Source organism: Rutidosis leptorrhynchoides, chromosome 4, assembly GCF_046630445.1.
Source record: "Rutidosis leptorrhynchoides isolate AG116_Rl617_1_P2 chromosome 4, CSIRO_AGI_Rlap_v1, whole genome shotgun sequence".
Lineage (NCBI taxonomy): Eukaryota > Viridiplantae > Streptophyta > Magnoliopsida > Asterales > Asteraceae > Rutidosis > Rutidosis leptorrhynchoides.
Window position 1 is genome coordinate 60,194,870 of NC_092336.1, and position 23,482 is coordinate 60,218,351.

Below are 23,482 nucleotides of genomic sequence, written 5' to 3' on the forward strand. Positions count from 1 at the left end.
GTGTAATATGGCAGCTCAAAAAATGCCCACAACGCGTATTGTGAGGCACTATTTTAGGGTAAAAGATATAAACAACGAAAAATTCGTGGACTGATATGGGTTGATGATTATTTATTTATCTTTTTCTTTCTTTCCTCTCAAATACCAACACCAATTGTATTATACCACATTATCTATAACCTATTCACAACACTCCGTACGACGTTACGATAACAACTCATCTTGCAACTTTTCATAAAGATAGCCCCGAGAGCTATGATAAAACTCCTTTATTTTGTTATAGTATATTTATATTTATTAATTTTTTTTTTTACCTTTTAAATAGTACTCCGTAACTTGCAAGTAATTAACTGATAAATTTTTTAATGACGCACCTAAGGATTATCGTTAACAAACAAAAAAGTGATGTACATAGCAGTTAATTATTACATTTAGAGACGATTATTCAGCTGTACAATAATTTTAAGCGTGTTAACGACATCTTAAGGACTTTCGTTAGAAACTTTTCTAATTAGTTAGCTAAAAACTTTATTAAAAGAAAATTAAGGACTAGTAATGTAATGTCAAAATAAACTAAGTACCTAATGTAAAAAAATATGAACATGGGTCATGTGACGACGATTAAAACTCAATTATATGACTGAAATCTCAAATTCACCACTCGTTCGATCAAACCATCTGCCCCAATCTCATCATCTGAAAAAATCTCGCAGTCACCCAAATCTATTTGATTCACCCAAATTCAGTCTCACAAAATGAATGATTCAGATGTCTCCAAACAGATTCAGCAGATGGTCAGATTCATCCGCCAAGAAGCCGATGAAAAGGCCAACGAGATCTCTGTTTCCGCAGAAGAAGTAAGTCTATGATTAAATTAAATCAAATCAAGTCTCTTTTGCTCAACTGGTATTTATGTTTCATATGATCTGTAGTTTATATAATTATATCCAGGCTTACGTAACTGTATCTAGTAATATTGGATCGAATTTGCAGGAATCTACTGACTACCAGACTAGGGTTTTAACATGTGAATTTAATGATTTTAAGTACTAATTGTGTGATATAATCCAGTTTTGTTTGATGGTTATTGCTGGAATTGATATTAATAGTTTGCTAGGATTTCATAATAAGTGATTCGGTTTTATGATCTGTAGTGAGAGTATATCTGAGGTTGATATCACTCTCAATGGTGGAATTGAGAGTTAGAGCCAATCTGATTGATTTAGCTTTTATGATCTGTAGTGATTATACATAATCATGATCAGCCGTAAGCAAGATGGGTTGATATCTGATGCGTTTTTGGATTTAGTTGAGTGCTGCAGGAATTTTGTGCTTGGTGGTGTGAACTAGTCAATCGAGATGAACGGAAATCAAACTATGTTTACTGGGCCCCATTTGGTTCACGGAATCCCAAGAAAATTTGATGAAATTGGAATTGAATTCCTTAGACCACTCCGTTTGGTTGACATATTTTGGAAGAAATTAAATTCCTTAAGCCCCGTTTGGCTCACGGAATCCAATGGGATTCCGGCTGGATTGGAATTGAATTTGGACACGAGACGTGTCTAAATTCAATTCCAATTCCGCCGAAATCCCATTGGATTCCGTGAGCCAAACGGGGCCTTAGGATCTTGAGATTCTTTCACCTATGGAATGTTCATTCCTTCCTTCAAGATGTTGATGGATTTGGATACCTTCCAACATTGAATCTTTGAAAATTCAAAACATCCTCAAATATTTACGTTTATATTTTACGTACATTTCGACGCGCGTTTTCGAATCGCGTTTTCGGCGTGCGTTTTGGGTGCGCGTTTTCGTTTCGCGAATCTGAAAACCAAAACGCGAGTCTGAAAATGAAAACGAAAATTGGAAATGTAAAATTTTTTGTGCAACTTTTTAGTTATTTTATTTAATGGAATTGAATTCCATTCCATGTCAATAAAAACATTTTTTTCACATTAACAAGGAATTTAACAAATCCAATTCCTTCGTATTCCAATTCCTTTAACACATTACATCCCTTCCAAAAACATTTTCCAACCAAACGGGGCCTAAGTTTCTAACTGTAAGTTTAACATGGATAACTCGTATGGTACGAAGTATTGGTTGTTTAATTCAGTTAGTTGTTGCAGGGAGTTAACTTTGAGAGTTGTCCAATCAAGTTACTTTTGTCGTCTACGCAACACAATGCATATAAGTATGTGATAATAGTCATTTAGGGTGGTCTTTGTAGGACTTAAAGTTGTCACCTTAAATGACCACCCTAAATGACTATTATCACATACTTATATGTGATAATAGTCATTTAGGGTGGTCTTTGTAGGACTTAAAGTTGTCACCTTGCTACTACTAAATAACATGGGCTGGTATCTATCAAATTGAATTCTACAGAATTCATTCTCTTATGATAAAGTAGGTGTACCTATATAGGATGGTTGACTTGTGATCAGAATAAATTTTGCAACTTTTTTGGGTACTTGTGTTGGGATCTTGCATATAGAACTAAAACTTTTACTTGTATTAAGTTAACGGAAACAGTTGATTCCGTGTGATCTGTTTGGATCAGGGTTATATAATATCCTCTAGTAGTCTTGTTACATACATGTGTATAGATCTATCAATTTCTTGATTTTCTTCTAGGTAATTGCTGTACGAATGCAGTTAGTAAATGGAATCTAATTAGGGCAATCATACATGATCAATTTCTATGAATTTGAATCGTAATCCGAGGATTTGAATATTTGTTAGCTTTTTTCAGAGTACTATGTATGTGATTTGATTTACTAACTCTTAGTTTGTTTACTTGGTTGATTATTTCAGGAATTCAACATTGAGAAATTACAATTAGTGGAGGCAGAGAAAAAGAAGATACGACAAGAGTATGAACGCAAACAGAAGCAAGTTGAAGTTAGAAAGAAAATGTAAAGCTCTTTAAAAATTTGTTACTCGTTTATTCATGTACATTATTTGCAGCATCTTGTTTCTTTCGTGTCAAATCTTAATCGGTTTAATACACCGAGTATGGCAATCATGTTATTTGTCGGTGATGTTAGATAGTTACATGAATTTGATGCTTTACTTATCTATCCATTTTTAACAAGAAAATTGTGGGGGGAGATGTCACAACATCCCTGTGTGTAGTCACTAAAATCATCCTCATAGTAGTGACACTCGCATGCGAATTATCTGGCTTTAACTATCAAAATATGTGCTTTTAGGATTTTGAACAGTGGTTCTTTTTATACAAGTTGAAAAGGACTAAAACTTTTAAGTATATTTTATCTGATTGCACTTCACAATGTTTGTTGCAGTGAATATTCCATGCAGCTCAATGCGTCTCGTATAAAGGTCCTTCAAGCTCAGGATGACTTGGTTACTGCCATGAGAGAGGCAGCATCAAAGGATCTTTTGAATGTGAGCCATCACAAGTTTCAACATCATCATAACTACGAGGGACTCGTGAAATCTCTCATCGTCCAGGTACTTATACATCTATTAAAATGCCAAATAATAGCCAAACATAGTATCACCTGAAGATGTGCGCTTGGGGAAAATGAAAAAAAAAAAGTATCGAATTATGCTACATTGTGCCACACGATTTCATCTAGTTATTACTTTATATGTATATGATTGTATAATCAAATTATCTGAAGATCAGGGAGAAGGATTCCTGGGGATCAAAAGCTATACAAACATGTCTAAACTGCAAATTTTATGTTCTTTATTATATGTTATAGTAAATTTTAATATGTTATTCGGGGGTCAAAATGGGCCGAATAGTGTTATCTCAAACGCCTTCTGTAAACTTTTATAATGTTGTTATAAGAATAGTTAATTGTAAGTATGATATATTGATATGCATGCTTACGACTACTTTAAACATATTAAACCCATTCACATTTGAGCAGCTTTTTCACCCTCTGTCCCATTGCAAGTGTCATGTTTTGACTTTTGAAAGTCTACTTTTCAACTATGACTTTAATTTGTTGTATTGTGTTATATAATACCTTATGAAAGTTATACCAATGAAAACACATTTAAAATCCAATCAATTCATATAATTTTCATTACAAATTATGTAACACAAAAAAATATTTGAAGTCGAAGTTGAAAAAGAGACTTTCAAAAGTTAAAACATGACACTTATAATGGCACGGAGGGAGTATTTAACTCGCCAAAGATAAAACATAACACAAAGCGACTTATTCATTATTAATTGGGTCCAAACTTCAACCTCATGGAACAGGCAATATATTTCGTTTAAAAAGTTTGGGAAAGTGGAGTGAATAATCTTTGGATGCTAAGACTTAATTTCACAATATTTTTTTGAGTGAGATTCTTTGCCATTAGAACACTTTTAGCCAACAATTATGTGTTTCAGGGTTTACTCAGATTGAAAGAACCAGCTGTCCTGTTGCGTTGCCGGAAAGAAGACGTGCATATTGTGAATTCTGTTTTGCACGCAGCAAAGGCAGAATATGGAGAGAAAACACATGTTCATGAACCTGAGATCATAGTTGACACCATCCACCTTCCACCAGCCCCTTCTCATGACGATCCTCATGCTCTTTCCTGGTAATTTTTATTTTCAAGCGTAATTATGCAAAGCTATACTACAGAGTTATATACTCTATTTTTTTTAGTTCTCCATTTTTAATGATAGTTTTATTGATTTGTTTCTTTCATAAATGTCATGTACTTGAGAGCCTGGAAAACACACACTTATAATGTCTTTTTGGATTTTCAGCTCTGGAGGTGTAGTTTTGGCTTCTCGGGATGGTAAAATTGTGTTTGAAAACACACTTGATGCTCGTTTGGATGTTATATTCCGTGGGAAACTTCCAGAGGTACCTTTATTTACAGCCTATATTTATACTTAAGAAAGCTCTAGAAGTTGCGTATCCTCATCCGAACGCACATATGGGTTATGTGTATGTGTCATATATTGGCGTCTTTTTATACGCAGCTGGTTATTGTTTCAAAACATTTTCACGAAACAATTATGCAATACTCCAGTTGACTAAAAAATCCGATATCTCAGTGACAGCATCCAATATTTGAAAAATATACATAGAAGATACTCAATTTGACCAAAGGCTTTGTCAACCGGTAATTCGTACAAGGCGAATTTTTTATGCCAGCTAAAAAGGATATTGGTCAAATGAGATAAAAAAATGGCCAAAGTGCATCTATAATGCATACCACTTTTTATATTGTTTGATTCGGAAGGTTTGATTAATTATCATTTGATAATGCTTGTACTTTTTATATAATTATATTAAATATTAACACACGATATTTAAATAAACTAGGAAGTGGACGGTTGGGCCACTTCGTTGGGCCAAAATAACAAAGTTTCCTTAAAAAAAAAAAAAAGGAAAAGGACAAAATAGCTGACGCCAATCACTGTAGCAACCGACCAAAATAGGTTGGCTAATACAAGTATTGTAATGACACAATTGTTTCAGGTCAACCTGATTTGACTAATACCAAAGGGTTACTTGTTTTGACGTTTTACCTAACCTACAATTGTCATTAGACGCACTTGGGTAAAGTAGGTAAGAAGTTTGTGTTATTTGTTCACCTTCTGAATGTGGATCCTTAATTTTGCAGATCCGCAGGCGGTTGTTTAGCCAGGCAGCTGCTGCATAAATGGGGTGATATCTTGTATCTCATCCATCCTGCTATTTGTTCCGACTTTGTGGGCCTTATATGAGAAGAATCGGTATCGGATGATTTTCAGTGCAATTCGTGTTTTCTCATGTCATATTCATGTTCCAAGTATTATTGTCATTTGCGAGTCTTTGATTAGTGGACGCCGTCACCATGGCGAAAGACACAGTCCATTTGTTTGAATAATTAAACGATGTTTACATCGCATGTATTCTTTATAAGATTTATTTATGTCACCCCTTTGGCACTTTTGGCTCAACTTTTGCTCGAGAATTGTAGCATTTAAATCTAATACAGGCCTTGTGTGCTCTCACTTCACTTTTTATGTTTGTAACAACATAAGAATTTAAGATTATAATGGTAAAAAGGTTGATTCTGCTGCTATTAATTGTTTATACTCCTATAAAGGTGAGTACAACCAATGAGAAAGTAATTCAGTTAGAAAATAAAATAGTTAATTGATTTTTTATTTATTTATTATTTTTTGGTGAACTGAATAACTAATACTACATCTAAAGATGATGAAAGGGGTCAACAAGAATACGTTCAAATAAATGATAAGACTCGAGATTAAAAAACATACCATAAAAAAGTAACGAACTACCACCATCTACAACTAAGCTGAACCACCAACCACTTAACAAACATGAAGTACAACAACAAAACTACAAACATGAGGCAACTGAAATATCACACACGGAACCAATCCGAAGCAAACAAAAACACAAGTACGACCACTTTATTAATGTGCCATTGTGGTAGGTAATTAAATTTTGTAATTGGCGTAATTAGAGGCCCAATCATCTTTTGGACACACCTATCATTCATCATATGATATAATTCAAAAATATGGTCTATGAGTTATGTAAGGGAGAGTTTGAGCCTTCTATGATGTGCATGCACGATTACAAAACAATAATATGTACCCCACTACCACCGACTACAGAATGAGCTCACCAATCACATTCAAATTCAAATTCATATAATAAATTTGAAAACCAAAAAGTACTTATTATATACACTAACATTAAAATAATGTGTCGGCTTAACGATAGTAATAGTGCACATTAAACAAGTACGCGATACACTTATATATCGTCCTTGTTTAATGTGCACTATTACTATCATTACGCCGACACATTAATTTAATGTTAGTGTATATAAGTAATCTTATATCTAAATGTATCTATGTGCATGGGGCATAGTGTATTTAAAAAAGAGAAATATATCGTAAATTATGCATTAACATGTTATATTGTACATGTTTTGTTGTTATATTTAATTCTATTTATCAAAGATTAATAACGTCGTTAGTTTTATCCACACAATGCCACATGTACACTTGACTTTTTTTTTATTTGAGTATTGCATTTTAATGACGTCATCTAAATCGATTTTTATAACATAGTAATAGATAATTGTTTAATTATATGGAGTTTATATTTCATCATTTTGAGTTATACATTAGTTCTTTTATATTAAGTTCAATCTTAAAGCAATAGTTAATCTATTGTATATGTACCTATTACTCAATAAGTATTTGATAATTATATATATATATATATATATATATATATATATATATATATATATATATATAAACCACAATCGAAATATTTGTAAAAAAAGTATCATCTAAAGAATTTCAAGTGCTAATTTCTTTCAATATTCAAGACCTATGTATACTCTTTCAATGACAATTCTATTTGAATTTTCTAATTGTTATTCTAACGATTGTCTTTAAAAATTTTAAACACTCATTGTTATGGATTTGTTATAGATAATTTCAACGGGGAAAAAAGTTTGTAATAAGTGTTTGTACAAAATCATAGCATGCTAATTAAAATTTCATTTACTCGATATATTTCACTATTAATTATTGACACCATCAACTAAAAATTCTGCTTCGCCACTAGTTACATACTTACATTGCTTTAATCATATATTCATTCATTGTTTTATATTTACTCTTGATAACAAAACATTTTGTTGAAGTATTCTTGTACGGTACTGTGTTATAACTCGGACTGGCCTCTTGCTAGTTGCCACATACAATCTATTAGAGTGGATCTAATAATTCAATTGTGGGTTCTTCGATCGGTTGTTCGGGTAAAGAGGCTTTGGAGATCAATGGTGTAGATTGTGGTGACGAATTAGATTGGGATGTTTTGGATCCTAGTGTTACGAAAGGCAAGAGCAAGGCGAAGAGGGCTAAGGATTCGTACGTGCTTAGGGATGAATAGGATTTGGACATGTCGAATGATGATGGTAACGAGTTCGCACGTCGGGATGAAGAAGTTCTTGGAGTATCCGACAATAATGGTTCCAAGTTAACTGTTGCAGATCGTAACCTTGGCTATTTTCAAAGTCTTGAGAAGAAAGGCTCGCTTCCAACTCACGTGCCGGGTGTTAGGATTGGTAACGCATCGACAAAGGTTTCCTCATATGAGATTGAAAATCGGGGAGACAAGAAATATAATCGTTTGGAGGTTGATGTCGTGGTTGTTAAGCCGATCATAAAGACTCGGAAAGGTAAAGGTGAAGCGGTTGTCGGGTAGCTTTTTGAGCGGGACATGTTTTGTTTCTATGTTTGTAGTTTGTGGTTATATTTGGTTTTTGTATTGGTTGTGGTTTTTCGATTATGTGCCGTCAGTGGCGATTCTAGGATCAAAATTCAATGGTGTCCTATACAATTTGAGTGGTACTTTTTAATTTTTTTTTCAAAAGAACGGCTATTTTATTCCATAAAAACCATTAAATTTAAAAGTATATGGGGCCATATTTATAAATTTAGTGGTGTCCTATACAATTTTAATAGTATTTTGTCAATATAAGAAATTAATTAATGGGGTCCTTTGACCCCACTTCACTATACATACAATCGCCACTGTGTGCCGTGTATGTTTTAGTGTTTCGTTTGCTCAATGACCGGGCTTAGTTAACTTAGGTTCTTTGGTTAGTTTTAGAGACCGTGTATTGCTTTCGAGCCTTGATTTGCGTTTGGATCATTTGTATTTTTGTTAGTCTTTTTATCGATTGAGACTTGGTTATATGTTATTGTTATTTTAGCTGGAAAAAGAAACAATTAATTTGAGTGATGATGGATATAAATATATGTTAGATTTCATTTAGTGTTTGATAGGAGTTTTTTTAGGTACTTGACTCTATTTCATACTTGATTTTACATTTTCATTTATCAATATCTTCATTAAACATTACATCCCTTTATTCAGGGCAAGTGGTTTACGTACAAGATGATTAATGTAATTTTAGATTTGAAATATCTTTTGGTCACGACTCACTAGTGAGTCTAACTAAACTATTCACCTTAACGAATGAATCAAATTCCTGCTCAACGCGAATCAGGATTAAATCCGATATACACTTCAAATGTTTCTGTCTCCAAAACCGAAAAAGGTAATAACTTAAGGCTTGAGCTTTCCATCTTACAACGTACTTACTGTAGGATTAATGTGCAAGGTACAACATATAACTATATGGCCAACTTCATTTGAGTCTTCGGGGTCACACACATATACACCGAGACGTCAAATAATATATATATATATATATATATATATATATATATATATATATATATATATATATATATATATATATATATATATATATATATATATATATATATATATATATATATATATGTATATGATGTATATATATTACTCAAGTAGCAAAATAGTAAATCGAAATTAATTCATTTACAATTCATATAAATAGTAAATGAAACGAAATTAATTAATTTACTATTCACATGAAAGCGATATGATAGAAATTATTAATTATAAGTTACATAATATAACCCTAAAGTATTTGAGAAATACGACTTTTTAAAACCAAATCAAACGAAATATGATATTACAGACAAAGAAATCGAAAACAAGATATTCTTTTGATTTACTTTATGCTACCAAACAAACGAGGTATATCATATATTCATATATATATATGTTCGTTGGGTTATGAGATCAGTAAGAGAGAAAAGAGAAAAAATAACATTTAGTTTTTGCTTTCCTTTGTTAAATCTCAACATACACATACGGAGTATTATCGATTAATGTATTAATATAATTGGATTATATTAATACGATATTTGAGTTTGGACTAGCATCCATTGACGATCGTTTGAAGTGTAGTGTGGACTATCCAAAGAGACGGTCATACTTTTAATCGTAAGTTTCTCTCTGTCTCATCAATTTCTCCAAGAAAGGTATATCATTAACTCATCTTTTGTTTTATATTCATGACAATTATTATGGTGTAATTGGATCATTGGGATAAAATTAATCGTGTGCATGTTTCATTAAATATATGAATATATAATCTTGTAAATGTTTTTATGAAATAATAAAAGATTATTATTTTAACTATCCGCTGCGTTAATCTGAAATTGGTAAAAGTACACACGATTTTCCAACAGTGGTATCCGAGCCGCTTTTACACCATCTTAATTGTCGCGTAATTTTCTTTAGATTTAGCTTTGTGGTGAATTGGTAAGAGTCAACACCTTTATGGTTTTGAAAGTCAACTTTGTTGATTACCTCATGACGCACGAATAAGATCTGAAAAAATCACTGTTATAAATTTTGAATTTATTTTTATGGCTTGAATAATTGTTGTTTATTTCATCCATAGTTGTACACATGCATTGTAACCATGAACAAGCCATATGTAGGTTTAATAATGTAGTTATTAAAATTGTGATTGCAAACATAGCCCATAATGCCCCGACCTATGTATGATTGTTGTGATTGTTGATTACGACAATATTATGCTGATTATTTGATTTATTAGAAAGGCCATTTTGAAGCCAAAGTTGTAACACCCTGATTTTTTTTTTAAATCACAGCGGAAGTCTTAATTCGCATAAATACCCTTAGTTAATTACAAACATGATTATCACAAATCATTAGCTAGTTACTTATTGAAAACCACCGGTGTTACGTTAAACAACTAGTTACATATTTATAAAAGTTAAGACATCAGAGTTCGTCTTGTCAAACATATCTTCAAACAACCACTTCTATCCCGAAACCCGCTAACATCCAAAACCTGCAAGGGAGGAGGTGAGGGGGGTTAGCACAAGGCTAAGTGAATGGAATCATCTAACAGATCTAGCATACAGTACCAACTTGTACAACTACAGCAACTACAACAATCAATGACAGGCAACCGACAACTAACAACTGGCAACTATCAACTAGCAACTATGCTCCAACTAGAGACTCGGCGGCTTGTACGGGCACACGACCACTAGCTGATCAGTCTAGCGTCTACCGAAAGTCCTTACTACTGAATCCCCAGTATAGTAAATCCACACGCAGGTGATGCGTCATTCAGCACTATACTCAACAAACAGTAGCCAACTGGACCCAACCACAACAAGGTTGATCTCTCTGAGCTGAACCTAACAACAATAGGTTCCAACAGGCAACTATAACTTGTGCACACAACCATTAAGCAATTACCACTACGGGAAACTGTCACTACTATTAACATGGCAACTCTACAGTGATCATCATTACAACATATCTATTAAGCATAACAACTATAACAGGATAACATAGTAGCACAACTTGATACTTTATACTACACCCGGAGATAATCCCACTCACCGATTACCAGCAATAGAAGGAACTCAGAATTCTAATATTACTGAGCCTTCTCTTCGTCTTTATCACCTGAGAATAGACATAACACAGTCAGTAATCATGTCTTGATAACAACCCGACAACAAAACAACAACACCAATACCAACACTTAATCACTTTACAACTGGTTTGCCAACCGTACGAGTAACACCATCACACACACGTTTGAGAACACTCAACTGTGCGGTTGAAAACTCACTCGTACGTTTGGTCTATGACCAAACATCCTACAGTGACTAATCTGATCCGTACGGTTCACCACACGAGTGACCAGTGACTCGTACGAGTCACGTCTCAACCGTACGTATCATCACAATCAAATCATAAGTTTCCATCACCACTCACTCGCACGGTTCACCACACGGTTGACTACCTTAACCGTACGAGTGAATGCTCACTCGTGTGAGTGATGAAGAACAGTAGCAGCAACTATTTATACGAGTTTCAACCCAAAATCACAACATTAAATATCAATTCATATACTAAATCAACACATACAAATATGTAATCACTATATGATAAGTCTACATCATAATTTCAACCCATAACGACACTCAAAAGCGTGCAAAACAAGGCATACACCCTAAAACCCCTTTTTTTGACCAAAATAAAGTCTGCTACAGCTTCTTAAAAGTTTACAATTGGAAAGGATTTTTTATTACGATTCCAACGATACTTGATTTATTAAAAACGGAGCTACGGTTTGAAAGTTATGACCAAAACAAGTTTCCACAAAATCTGACCAGCTGTCACACGTGTGACTGAGGCCTCACTCGTGCGAATGAGCCCTCACACGCGCGGTTGACCCATCAAAAGTGTGGTCACTCGTACGAGTGACCTGTCAAAAGTGTGGGTGCTGATGAACACCTACAGCTCGTTGTTTTCGCGTTTTTTGACCCCAAAACATGATTTTTGCTCAATCTGATCATGAAACCACTTCAAAAACATCATATAAACTATATAGCAACTATTTCTAACATCAATTAAGCATATCTAACACATTAAAGCAAGAATCAAACCCAAAATCACACTTTTTAACTCAAGAACATAAAAACCCAATTTCTAACAATCAAATCATGAATTCAACAAGAAAAACCTGAGATGATGCTCACAATGATGCTAGAAATCAGTTTCTAAAGTCTCTTAATCCAAATTCAAGTTTAGATCAATTAGGGTTTGTGAAGAGGATGAAGTTTAGGTACGAGACTAGTTTCTCAATTTAGGGAAAATGGACAAGAAGTGTCCAGATAACTCCTTAAGTGGGTATTAAAACCCATATCCCAAAACACACGAGTATTTACCAGTTATCTAATATCTTTCGTACCTCGTTAGGAGGCCCTAACGGAGTCCAAATTCAACAAACGAACCTGTTCTGTGACCCTTGTCACAAACTGGTCTCAACTAAACAACCAAATAATCAAAACATACAACTATTAAAATTACTTTTAATAACACTTAAGGGCAAAATAGTCTATTTCAACTAGGCCCAAAATGCGGGTGTTACAAATCTACCCTCCTTAAAAGAGATTCCGTCCTCGGAATCTGGTCAACTATGGTCAAAAAACCCAAAATTGTTACTCAAACCGCCAAAGCACACGGTTAACTTTATCGATCTTATCCCCGATACCGACGATATCCACCACAATTGCATAGGGAAATGAGATTCTTGACGTCAATACACTCCCGATACAAAATAACTTGCCACAATCTTCATCGATCAACGTCCGTTAATCCACTTAAGTCCACAAATTACACGATCAAGTCAAATAATCAGAGTCAAATTCATGTTTCTTCGCCATTCCGTATCATAAATTTCACAATCTGTCATCCAATTCAACTCTTTATACAGTCCACTTTTCCCAATTATCCAAAGCTTAGGCAATAGAATTAGTCATCATGCTAAAATCTATACCTATGTCCACGAAATTGTCTCGTAAGTCAACAGAACTACACAAGTTATTCGTCTCATATTCAGTCACATCACAATCCAATATAGCACAGGCCACCTACTTTTCCTTCAGCTTCCCAGAAATTCCGTATGATTTATCACAATATACTTCTGTTGGCCGGACACAAGCATATTATCCTAAATCATACCTTCATTCTGAGTTGCTCGAAACGGAAAAATTCTACTGTCTCATTCACTAACTTATGTCCAATCAATTTCCTCAATAAGCATCGGTAATTAATTTAACTACTTTATGATTAATCGATTACACCATCTGTCCAATCACAGTTACTCAAAACATTATCCATCGAATGTTCAAATATAGTCTACCAACATCACTACATATCCAACAAGCATAGGAAATATCTGGTCAATAAGGTCCACCACCGACATATCACTCATACTCATGTCACTATCTAACAACTTCGTGTCATCCAAAAGTCTACTTCATAAAGATACCAAACACATCTCTATCCAAGTCACGGTCTTCAATCCCAAAAATTCAACCTAAGGGTCACCCTTACCCCCACAAAGCACACAAGGTCGCAACCAAACATAAACAACATAACCCAACAAAATAAATCTTACACTACAATCAAGATCTACCAATCTCCACACACATATATATACACAATCATATACATATATATAACTAAACAATACGAGGATTTTGAAGCATACCTGTATTCACATCATATTCAACATCTACATCTGCAACCTTCTGATAAGCTCTTGCTGTTGACGTAGGTGGATTCTTTCTTTTCTGCCCAACTGGAGAACCAGAAGATCCACCTATTGATCCCGACTGCGCTCCTGGCCCCGCCTCAGAACCCGATCCTCTTACATACGGACACTGAGCTGACCTATGCCCCACTTGATGACATCTCCAACATACATACTCTTGGAACGAACACATCCGAATCTCGTGTCCCACAATACCACATCTCAAACATCTTTTGGTTGAATCTGAACAAGGACCACTATGAGATGGTCTGCAACTATAGCACCAAGAATTCTGACTTGATGCTGACCCACTATGTTCTGACCCACTCTTCTGTTTCAACTTAACAGACTTCTTTGACCTAGAGTCTGAATGACTCATCACCTGATCTTGTTGTGGTATCTCATAACCTACTATTCTATTCCTTGCTGCTCTGACGTCATCCTCTACCATCTTTGCCATAACAAATGCTTGCGATAATGTCGTCGCCATCCTAACCATTGTTCTGTACTCTGGTAAAATTATATTAACAAAGTACTGAATTCTGGACTGCTCATCTGGAACCCACTGTTGAACAAACCTTAATTTATCCATATACTACTCAATCACCTCATCTATCGTCATCTGAGGTGTCATTTTCATTGCCAGAAATTCAGTCTTAATTCGATTGAGGTCATAAGATAAACCATACTACTCACAAACTTTACTATAAAATTGTTCCCAAGTAATCATGTTCACTTTCTCTTTTGGTATACTAGAAATAACCGTATCCCACCAAACCATTGCCCTATTCTTTAGCATACGACTAGCATAAATAACCTGCAATTCTGGTTCGCACTGACATGCCTCAAAAACCTTTTCTATCTCTCTTAACAAGTTAAGGGTTACCGTTGGGTTAGAACTTCCTGAATACTCGGGTGGATTACAATTCAGAAACTGTTTGAACGTACATTTCTTTGGTTGTTGAAACATCGGCGTCTGATACGGACCCCACATCTGATTTGGGAACTGTTGATTAAACTGAGGTGGTATCTGATACTGTTGAGGAAACTGATACTGAGGTGGTAACCATTGCGGTTGTTGGAAAGCACTTCCAGTTTGCTGATACATATTTGGCTACACCGGATACTCATTAAACATTTGATTCGGTACGCTACCACTTGGATTCACTATTACCTGACTTTGTTCTAATTCCCTTATTCGATCATGTGCTTCCTTTAACTGACTTTCCAAATCTAGAATTTGTTCCTGCGGATCCTCTTCTGACACATATCCGTCTTCATCTGGGGCTCTGAATGTTCCGGGGGCTGACGGACCAGTTGCGTTTCCTGCATTATCTGCCATATCTGCACTACCACAACAACTCACACCAACGCTTAGTGGAAAACAGGTTAGTTCCTATCAACTAACGCATGCAATCCCTACATTCACTTAACCCGTCCCCTCAGATATGTTTGACATAACACAAGGTTTGGGAACATGACATTCAACACAATGTACATGCGGCCAAACCTATGCTCTGATACCAAGTTGTAACATCCTGATTTTTTTTAAAAATCACAGCGGAAGTCTTAATTCGCATAAATACCCTTAGTTAATTACAAACATGATTGATATTGCTCAATAACATCATATATATCTATCGCAATATCACTTAAAACGCTCTAGAATCGAAGATAATGAAGGTGATCTACAAGTGATAAGCCAAGATGCGCGAATTTGTATCGGAAGAATGATCTGCAAAGAATTTTGATGATTTATGACATTGGTCGATCCCGATACGAGTTAGGGTCAAGGTAGCACTCTAAAATGATAAAACAAGGCTTCTGATATGTTAGGCTTCGTCCAAATGAACTAATATTGAAAAGAAAACGAAACAGTGCCTAAAAACCATTCGGGACGCCGTCTAGCATAAGAGGACGTCGTCCTGGCCTTTTATCTGGGACGCCGTCTAGCATTATTAGGACGCCGTCCTGTCGTGTTTTGTAGGACGCCGTCCTGCCTTTTGGGACGACGTCCCGTAGTAGGTGTACCCGACTTTTCTGCTTTTTACCTAATTTCTCCACTTTAAAGCTTCATTTTTGGGACTGTTTCAAATCAGAATACGAACCAGAGAGTTTAGAGGCGATTTTCAGGAGCAAATTGGAGAACTCCAACCTCTTTGAAGAGGCTCAACATCAAGGCATCATCCATCAGAACCTTCTTCATCCAAGAACTCTTGTTCTTGTAGGTTATTTACTTGTTCTCAGCAATGATTTCAGTTAATAAATTGATTGTATTGTTGTCTGTTACCATGATTGTTGGCTAGTTTCTATAATGTTTGTCTAGATTAATAACCAAGGTATTGGATGTAATCTTATTGATTGAATGTATTATGCGTGATAGATTGAAGCTTGAATTAAGAACCATGCTTATTGTTGTTAAAATCATTTGTATCTAGTTAATTGATATGTTGTTGATAAAGAGAACTCTTGTTGATGTATCATATTGATTTACAATCAACTTGTCTTAGATTGATTGTTTGCTAAACCGGACCAAGGGGGTAAACTAGATTAAAACGGTTAAACAAAATAGGAATGAATTGTGTAGAGCGAACGCAAAGACAATTGTTATTCAAGTCTTTGATCTTGTTGATCAACTAGTCACAAACGAAAAGGTCTAAGTAATAGGGAACCCTCGCTTAGTAATTCTAGTTTGAGTACTTGCTAAAGAGAACTCTTGGCGAGTCGATTTAGGTGATTAGCATGCTTATAGTTATTTGATTACAAATACAAGAACCATAGTGAAAAGGGAACCCTTGATCTTGTTATTGTATTTGCGTGTTTATCCGAGAGAACTCTTAGTGAACCTATTAGATAACTACACACATAATTATTCAATCAGGACTTAATATCTAAAAATACATCCAATACCGAGGGTAAAATATCTAGATAAACATTTCATCTCTTTGATCTAATTCAAAACTATCTTACTTGCTTTATTTGCATTTATTCTCATTTCATAAACTTAAAAGACAAAAATATTGTTTTTACATTTAACCTTCTTTGATTTGGCTAAATCGTTAAATAGCCACCAAAACATAAAACTTGTACTTTTAACTTTCATTCACTTAGTTAATCATAATATAGTTTCTAATTCTAGTTTGACTGATATAACTGTCCTTGGAACGATACACGGAACTAAACCAGTTACTATACTACTACACGATCGGGTACACTGCCCGTTAGTGTGTAGCAATCTCTAAAACCGGTATTTTCCATACGATAATTCATATACCACTTTTCGCACATCAAGTTTTTGGCGCCGCTGCCGGGGACAGTTTTGTGTCAAAATAGAATTATTAACTGATTTGTGATTAAGTAGTTTCTTAATTATTTTAAATTTTTAATAATCTTTGATTGTTAAACTTATAGAATCGGTATGTTTAATAATTTTTGTTAGTTGTGTGATTGACAGTTTATAGGTCGCATATGCCACATACCCGAAGTTCAGAATCTCCATTACTTACACCGTTTACAGAACCTGATAGAAAGCTTGGTAGGATTTCAAAAGAAGTACTTGAAATTTTTGAATCTTCATCAAAGCAAGAAACCTTTGATTCAGAATCAAGTACGACCAAGCCTCGATATTCAGACTTTGGTAAACCCGTTCAACCCCCAAATTTTGAAATGGAAGGAGAAAGACCGTTGGTACCACGACAATCAATGGCAGCAAAGATGAAAGCAACCCGGACCGGACAAGGTAGTGCTATTACTCCACCTACTGGTGAGGTAACTTTTGAAATAAAAGGACCTATTCTTCAAATGATTAATAACAGGTGTCAATTTGGTGGTGGTCCGAATGAAGATGCAAACGAACATATTCGTCTCTTTCAAGAGATATGTCTTCTATTTAAACTTAAACCAGAAACTGACCAGGCCATATTATTAAGACTTTTCCCTTGGACACTCCAAGGGGAAGCACGAAGTTGGTTAGATTCATTGGCCGAGGCTACGATAGAAACGTGGGATGGTATGTTGGAAAAATTTCTTAAGAAATATTTTCCAGCATCCAAGTCCGCGAGACTCCAACACGAAATTACCCAATTCTGTCAAAAGCCGATGGAAACCCTGTACGAAGCATGGAATCGATTTTCCAAAATGCTAAGAGGTTGTCCAAACCATGGTTTGGATACCTTTCAAAAGGTCCAAATCTTTTACAAAGGTTGTGATGTAGCAACCCAAATTTCAATTGACCAATCGGCCGGTGGTTCTCTTATGGACAAAACCGAGCAAGAGGCTTATGAGATAATCGAGAAACTAGCCGATTATTCTCATGAGTGGCATCAAGAACGCCCAATTACTCGAAATGCTCAAGTCCAAAGCGCCGGTGCTTATGATGACTTAAGCTCCCTAGGTGTAAAAATAGATGGTGTTGTCCGAAACATGGACAAAATCACCAAGGAAATCCATAGTATGAAAGTAGGTTGTGAATACTGTGGAGGTCTCCACTTAGGAAAAGATTGTGATGCCGGGTTAACCATGGCTCAAAAAGAAGAAGTGGCTTTCATAAGCCAAAGAAATAATAACCAGTTTCAGGGAAGAGCCCAATTTAACCGGAACTTTAACAACCCCTACAACCCTCAAAGTCAAACTTCCAATTTTCAACAAGGGTCAGGTAGTGGGTTTCAACAACAAACTCCGGGTTTTTACCAAAAACCCCAACAGGAAGAGAAAAAGTCAAATTTAGAGAGTATGTTGGAAAAGTTAATTACATCACAAACTCAGCTTGTCACAAATATAAACCAAACCAACGAGAAAAACGAACATCAATTTAGAAACCAACAAGCATCAATTCAAAATTTAGAAAAACAAATGAGTGGTTTAGCCAATTTACTGAGCGAGAGGAAACCAGGTAGTTTACCGGGCGATACCAGTAAAAACCCACTAAATGAGCACGCAAATGTTATCACCACACGGAGTGGTCTAGCATACGATGCTCCAAAAATGCCCGAAAATTCTGATTTCAGGGTTCCATTGAACCAAAATGATGAACCGGTTAAGGAGCCGGAAAAAGTGGTTGAAAAGGAAGAACGGGAAAAACCCGTAGTGAAACCATATCAACCACCGCTCCCATACCCAAGAAAACAACAACAAGAGAGGCTAGAGGCCGAAAGGTCAAAATTCCTAGATATGTTTAAACAAATTAACATAAACATGCCTTTCATTGATGTAATCTCAGGTATGCCCAAGTATGCTAAGTTTTTAAAAGACTTACTTACTAATCGGAAGAAAATGGAGGAACTTTCATCCGTCACCATGAATGCAAATTGTTCAGCAATTTTGATGAACAAAATACCGAAAAAGTTAGCTGATCCTGGAAGTTTTACCATACCATGTCTCCTGGGAGATTTGGAATGCATTAAAGCAGTAGCGGATTTAGGGGCTAGCATAAATTTAATGCCTTATTCATTATATGTTAAGCTAAACCCCGGGGAACTGAAACCAACTCGAACGGCAATCCAACTAGCAGACCGCTCTGTTAAATTCCCTCGTGGAATTTTAGAGAATATGTTAGTAAAAGTCGGTACCCTAGTATTTCCGGCTGATTTTGTAATTCTAGACATGGAGGAGGACACACGTGTGCCTCTTATATTAGGTCGACCTTTCCTCAATACCGCTAGATCTATGATAGATGTTCATGGGCAGAAATTGACCCTTAGTATTGAGGACATGAAGGTTACCTTTTCCGTTGACCATGCCTTGCAATACCCCGAGTCTACTGATGATCAATGTTATTATTTGCAAACCGTAGACACGTATTCGGAGTTATTGCAGGAATTTCCAGAATTGCACGGTACAGGAGAATGCATTTTTGCGGAAGGTGATGATGAAACAATGGTGGAAGAAGTGGAGATGTTGACCACTTTGATGGCTAACGGGTATGAGCCAAATGATGAAGAGTACAGAAAGTTGGATTTAGGGAATGAATACCGATGTAAAACATCGATTGAAGAACCTCCCGTTTTGGAACTAAAGCCACTTCCAAGTCACTTGGAATATGCTTACCTACAAGAAGGTTCTACTCTCCCGGTGATCATTTCATCCGAACTCTCTGTAAGTGAGAAATCTAAGCTTGTTTCCATGTTAAAAGCCCATAAAACGGCTCTAGCATGGAAAATTCATGACATCAAGGGTATAAGTCCCTCTTATTGTACACATAAGATATTAATGGAAGATAACTATAAGCCGTGTGTACAAAGACAAAGGCGACTCAACCCCAATATGCAAGAAGTTGTTAAGAAGGAGATTGTAAAACTCCTAGATGCGGGTCTTATTTATCCAATTTCGGATAGTCCTTGGGTGAGTCCGGTCCAATGCGTGCCCAAAAAGGGTGGCATGACCGTTGTCACAAATGAAAACGACCAATTAATTTCTACCAGGACTATCACGGGTTGGAGGGTATGCATTGACTACAGGAAATTAAATGATGCTACCCGAAAAGACCATTTTCCCCTTCCTTACATTGATCAAATGTTGGAAAGATTAGCGGGAAAGAATTTTTATTGTTTTCTTGACGGTTTCTCGGGATATTTCCAAATCCCTATAGCACCCGAGGACCAAGAGAAAACGACCTTTACATGTCCTTATGGTACTTTCTCCTATCGGCGTATGCCTTTTGGCTTATGCAATGCTCCTGCTACCTTTCAAAGGTGTATGGTAGCTATTTTTCATGACATGATTGAAGACTTTATGGAAGTATTCATGGATGACTTCTCAGTCTTCGGTGATTCTTTTGACTCATGTCTTAAAAATCTTGAGCTTATGTTGATTAGGTGTGAAGAATCAAATCTTGTACTAAACTGGGAAAAATGCCATTTTATGGTAAAAGAGGGAATTGTATTGGGTCATAAAATTTCTTGTGCAGGTCTTGAGGTGGATCGGGCTAAAGTGGAAGTAATAGCCAAATTACCACCACCAACGAATGTGAAAGGTGTTAGAAGTTTTCTGGGGCACGCCGGTTTTTACCGGCGGTTCATTAAAGATTTTTCCAAAATTGCAACTCCCATGAACAAACTTCTTGAGAAGGACGCTCCATTTGTCTTTACGGACAAGTGTCTTACCGCCTTTAATCTTCTTAAAGCAAAGCTCACGCAGTCACCGATTCTCATATCGCCGAATTGGTCAATACCATTCGAACTTATGTGTGACGCCAGTGACTTTGCTATTGGTGCCGTCTTGGGGCAAAGAATAGAAAAACATTTCAAGCCCATTTACTATGCTAGTAAGACACTGCAAGGAGCCCAACTTAATTACACTACCACCGAGAAGGAACTCCTTGCAATCGTCTTTTCGTTTGACAAATTCCGATCCTATTTAGTGCTAGCAAAGACGGTTGTCTACACAGACCACTCGGCATTAAAGTACTTGCTTTCTAAGCAAGATGCTAAACCCCGTTTAATACGTTGGGTCTTGCTTTTGCAAGAATTCGACATCGATATAAAAGATAAAAAGGGTGCCGAAAACCTAGCTGCCGATCACCTTTCTCGACTTGAGAACCCGAATCTTGGGGTTCTACATGAGACCGTTATCCAAGATAATTTTCCTGATGAAAATCTCATGAGAGTTGAGAAAATTAATGATCCATGGTTTGTAGACATTGCCAACTATCTTGCGGGTGGATTCCTAGAAACCGGTATGTCACACCAGAAAAGAAAGAAATTCTTTAGTGACTTAAAATACTATTTTTGGGAACACCCATATCTCTTTAAACAGTGTCCCGATGGGATAACCCGTCGGTGTGTTTCGGGGAAGGAATGCACCGAAATTCTGCTTGACTGTCACCTTGGTCCAACAGGTGGGCACTTTGGTCCCCAAATCACGGGGAAGAAAGTTTACGAGGCCGGTTTCTATTGGCCTACAATATTCAAAGATGCCTACACTGTTTGTAAGGCTTGTGACGCGTGCCAACGGGCCGGTCAAATAACTAAACGGGATGAAATGCCTCAACAAAGCATCCAAGTATGCGAGGTGTTCGATGTTTGGGGAATTGACTTTATGGGCCCCTTTCCAAAATCTCATTCTTACCTCTACATACTTGTCGCCATAGATTATGTTTCTAAATGGGCAGAGGCAAAACCTCTACCAACAAATGATGGCCGAGTAGTGGTAAACTTTTTGATGCAACTTTTCTCTAGGTTTGGCACGCCAAAAGCTCTTATAAGTGACCGGGGCACCCACTTTTGCAATAAGCAAATGGAAAAGGTGTTGAAAAGATATGGAGTAATCCATAAAATTTCGACATCCTATCATCCCCAGACAAGTGGGCAAGTAGAAAACACCAACCGGTCATTAAAACGCATACTAGAAAAGACCGTTGGTGCTAATCCAAAAGAGTGGTCAAACAAGTTAAATGATGCATTGTGGGCATTTCGCACGGCCTACAAAACACCGATTGGAACAACTCCTTTCCGTATGGTATACGGAAAAGCATGCCATCTCCCGTTGGAGATTGAACATAAAGCACATTGGGCATTAAGGGCATGCAATTTGGATTACCAAGAAGCGGGTCGGTTACGTTTGACCCAATTAAACGAATTAGACGAGTTGAGGCTTGAAGCCTATGACAACTCTCTAATTTACAAGGAAAAAACCAAACAATGGCACGACAAAAGATTGAAACATCCAAAAGAATTCATGGAAGGAGATCGTGTCCTTGTTTATAACTCCCGTTTCAAGTTATCACCAGGAAAGCTTAAGTCCCGATGGACAGGACCATTCGTGGTTAGAAGGGTGTACCGTTATGGTACAATTGAAATGGTAAACTGGAAAGGTGATACTTTTAAAGTGAATGGCCACCGAGTCAAACACTATGTTGATGGTCCCCTGGAAATTGAGGATGAGGTTAGCCTCAACTTCAAGAAAAACGCCTAAATCAAAACGGAGACGAGTTTGGTGAACGACTCGAAAAAGAATGGTTCACGATTGTAATTAGGTTTGTATTGTGTGCACGTTAAATTTTAGTTTGGTACAAAATGATTAACGTATGACCCCTAAACGCGAACGACTCAGAAAATCAGGTCAGTGGGTTTTAGCACATTGGGACGCCGTCCCACTATGCAAGACGCCGTCCCAGTTTAAACTTCTAGACGCCGTCCCACTATGCAAGACGCCGTCTCGTTTCATTAGCCTAGACGCCGTCTAGGTTCCCAAGACGATGTCCCAACCCCTGAGTCAGAAAAAAAAAATACGTTTTAACACTTATCCCACTCATTTTTCATCCACAAAACACACTCTTCTCTATTTCTCTCTGCCCTAACCCGAACCACTCTCCAAAAACCCTAATTTCTACTTCAAATTAGCGATTTCCTCTTCAAATTCAAGCTTTAAATCATGAACTTTTGGGTATGAATACTCCATTTCTTCACTTTTCTTTATCAATTACTTGAATTATATGTTTATATCTATAAATTGGTTAAGGATAAGTGTG

General features: G+C 36.3%; 1 protein-coding gene across 1 annotated transcript; it reads left to right on the plus strand.

Moving 5' to 3' along the window:
- Positions 1 to 652: 652 nt before the first annotated feature.
- Positions 653 to 5,909, plus strand: LOC139839630 (V-type proton ATPase subunit E-like). The gene is made up of 6 exons (XM_071829753.1): positions 653 to 857; positions 2,821 to 2,921; positions 3,312 to 3,480; positions 4,382 to 4,575; positions 4,748 to 4,847; positions 5,614 to 5,909. Exons 1-6 carry the CDS (start codon positions 756 to 758, stop codon positions 5,650 to 5,652), a joined length of 705 nt encoding a protein of 234 aa, XP_071685854.1. The 5' UTR covers positions 653 to 755; the 3' UTR covers positions 5,653 to 5,909.
- The last annotated feature ends 17,573 nt before the right edge of the window (positions 5,910 to 23,482 follow it).

Excerpts from the sequence above, each read along its gene's own strand:
- LOC139839630 (XM_071829753.1), top strand. The coding sequence starts at position 756 with ATGAATGATTCAGATGTCTCCAAACAGATTCAGCAGATGGTCAGATTC. Across the intron at positions 858-2,820 it reads TCTCTGTTTCCGCAGAAGAA|GAATTCAACATTGAGAAATT; the intron begins GTAAGTCTATGA and ends TGATTATTTCAG. Across the intron at positions 2,922-3,311 it reads GTTGAAGTTAGAAAGAAAAT|TGAATATTCCATGCAGCTCA; the intron begins GTAAAGCTCTTT and ends TGTTTGTTGCAG.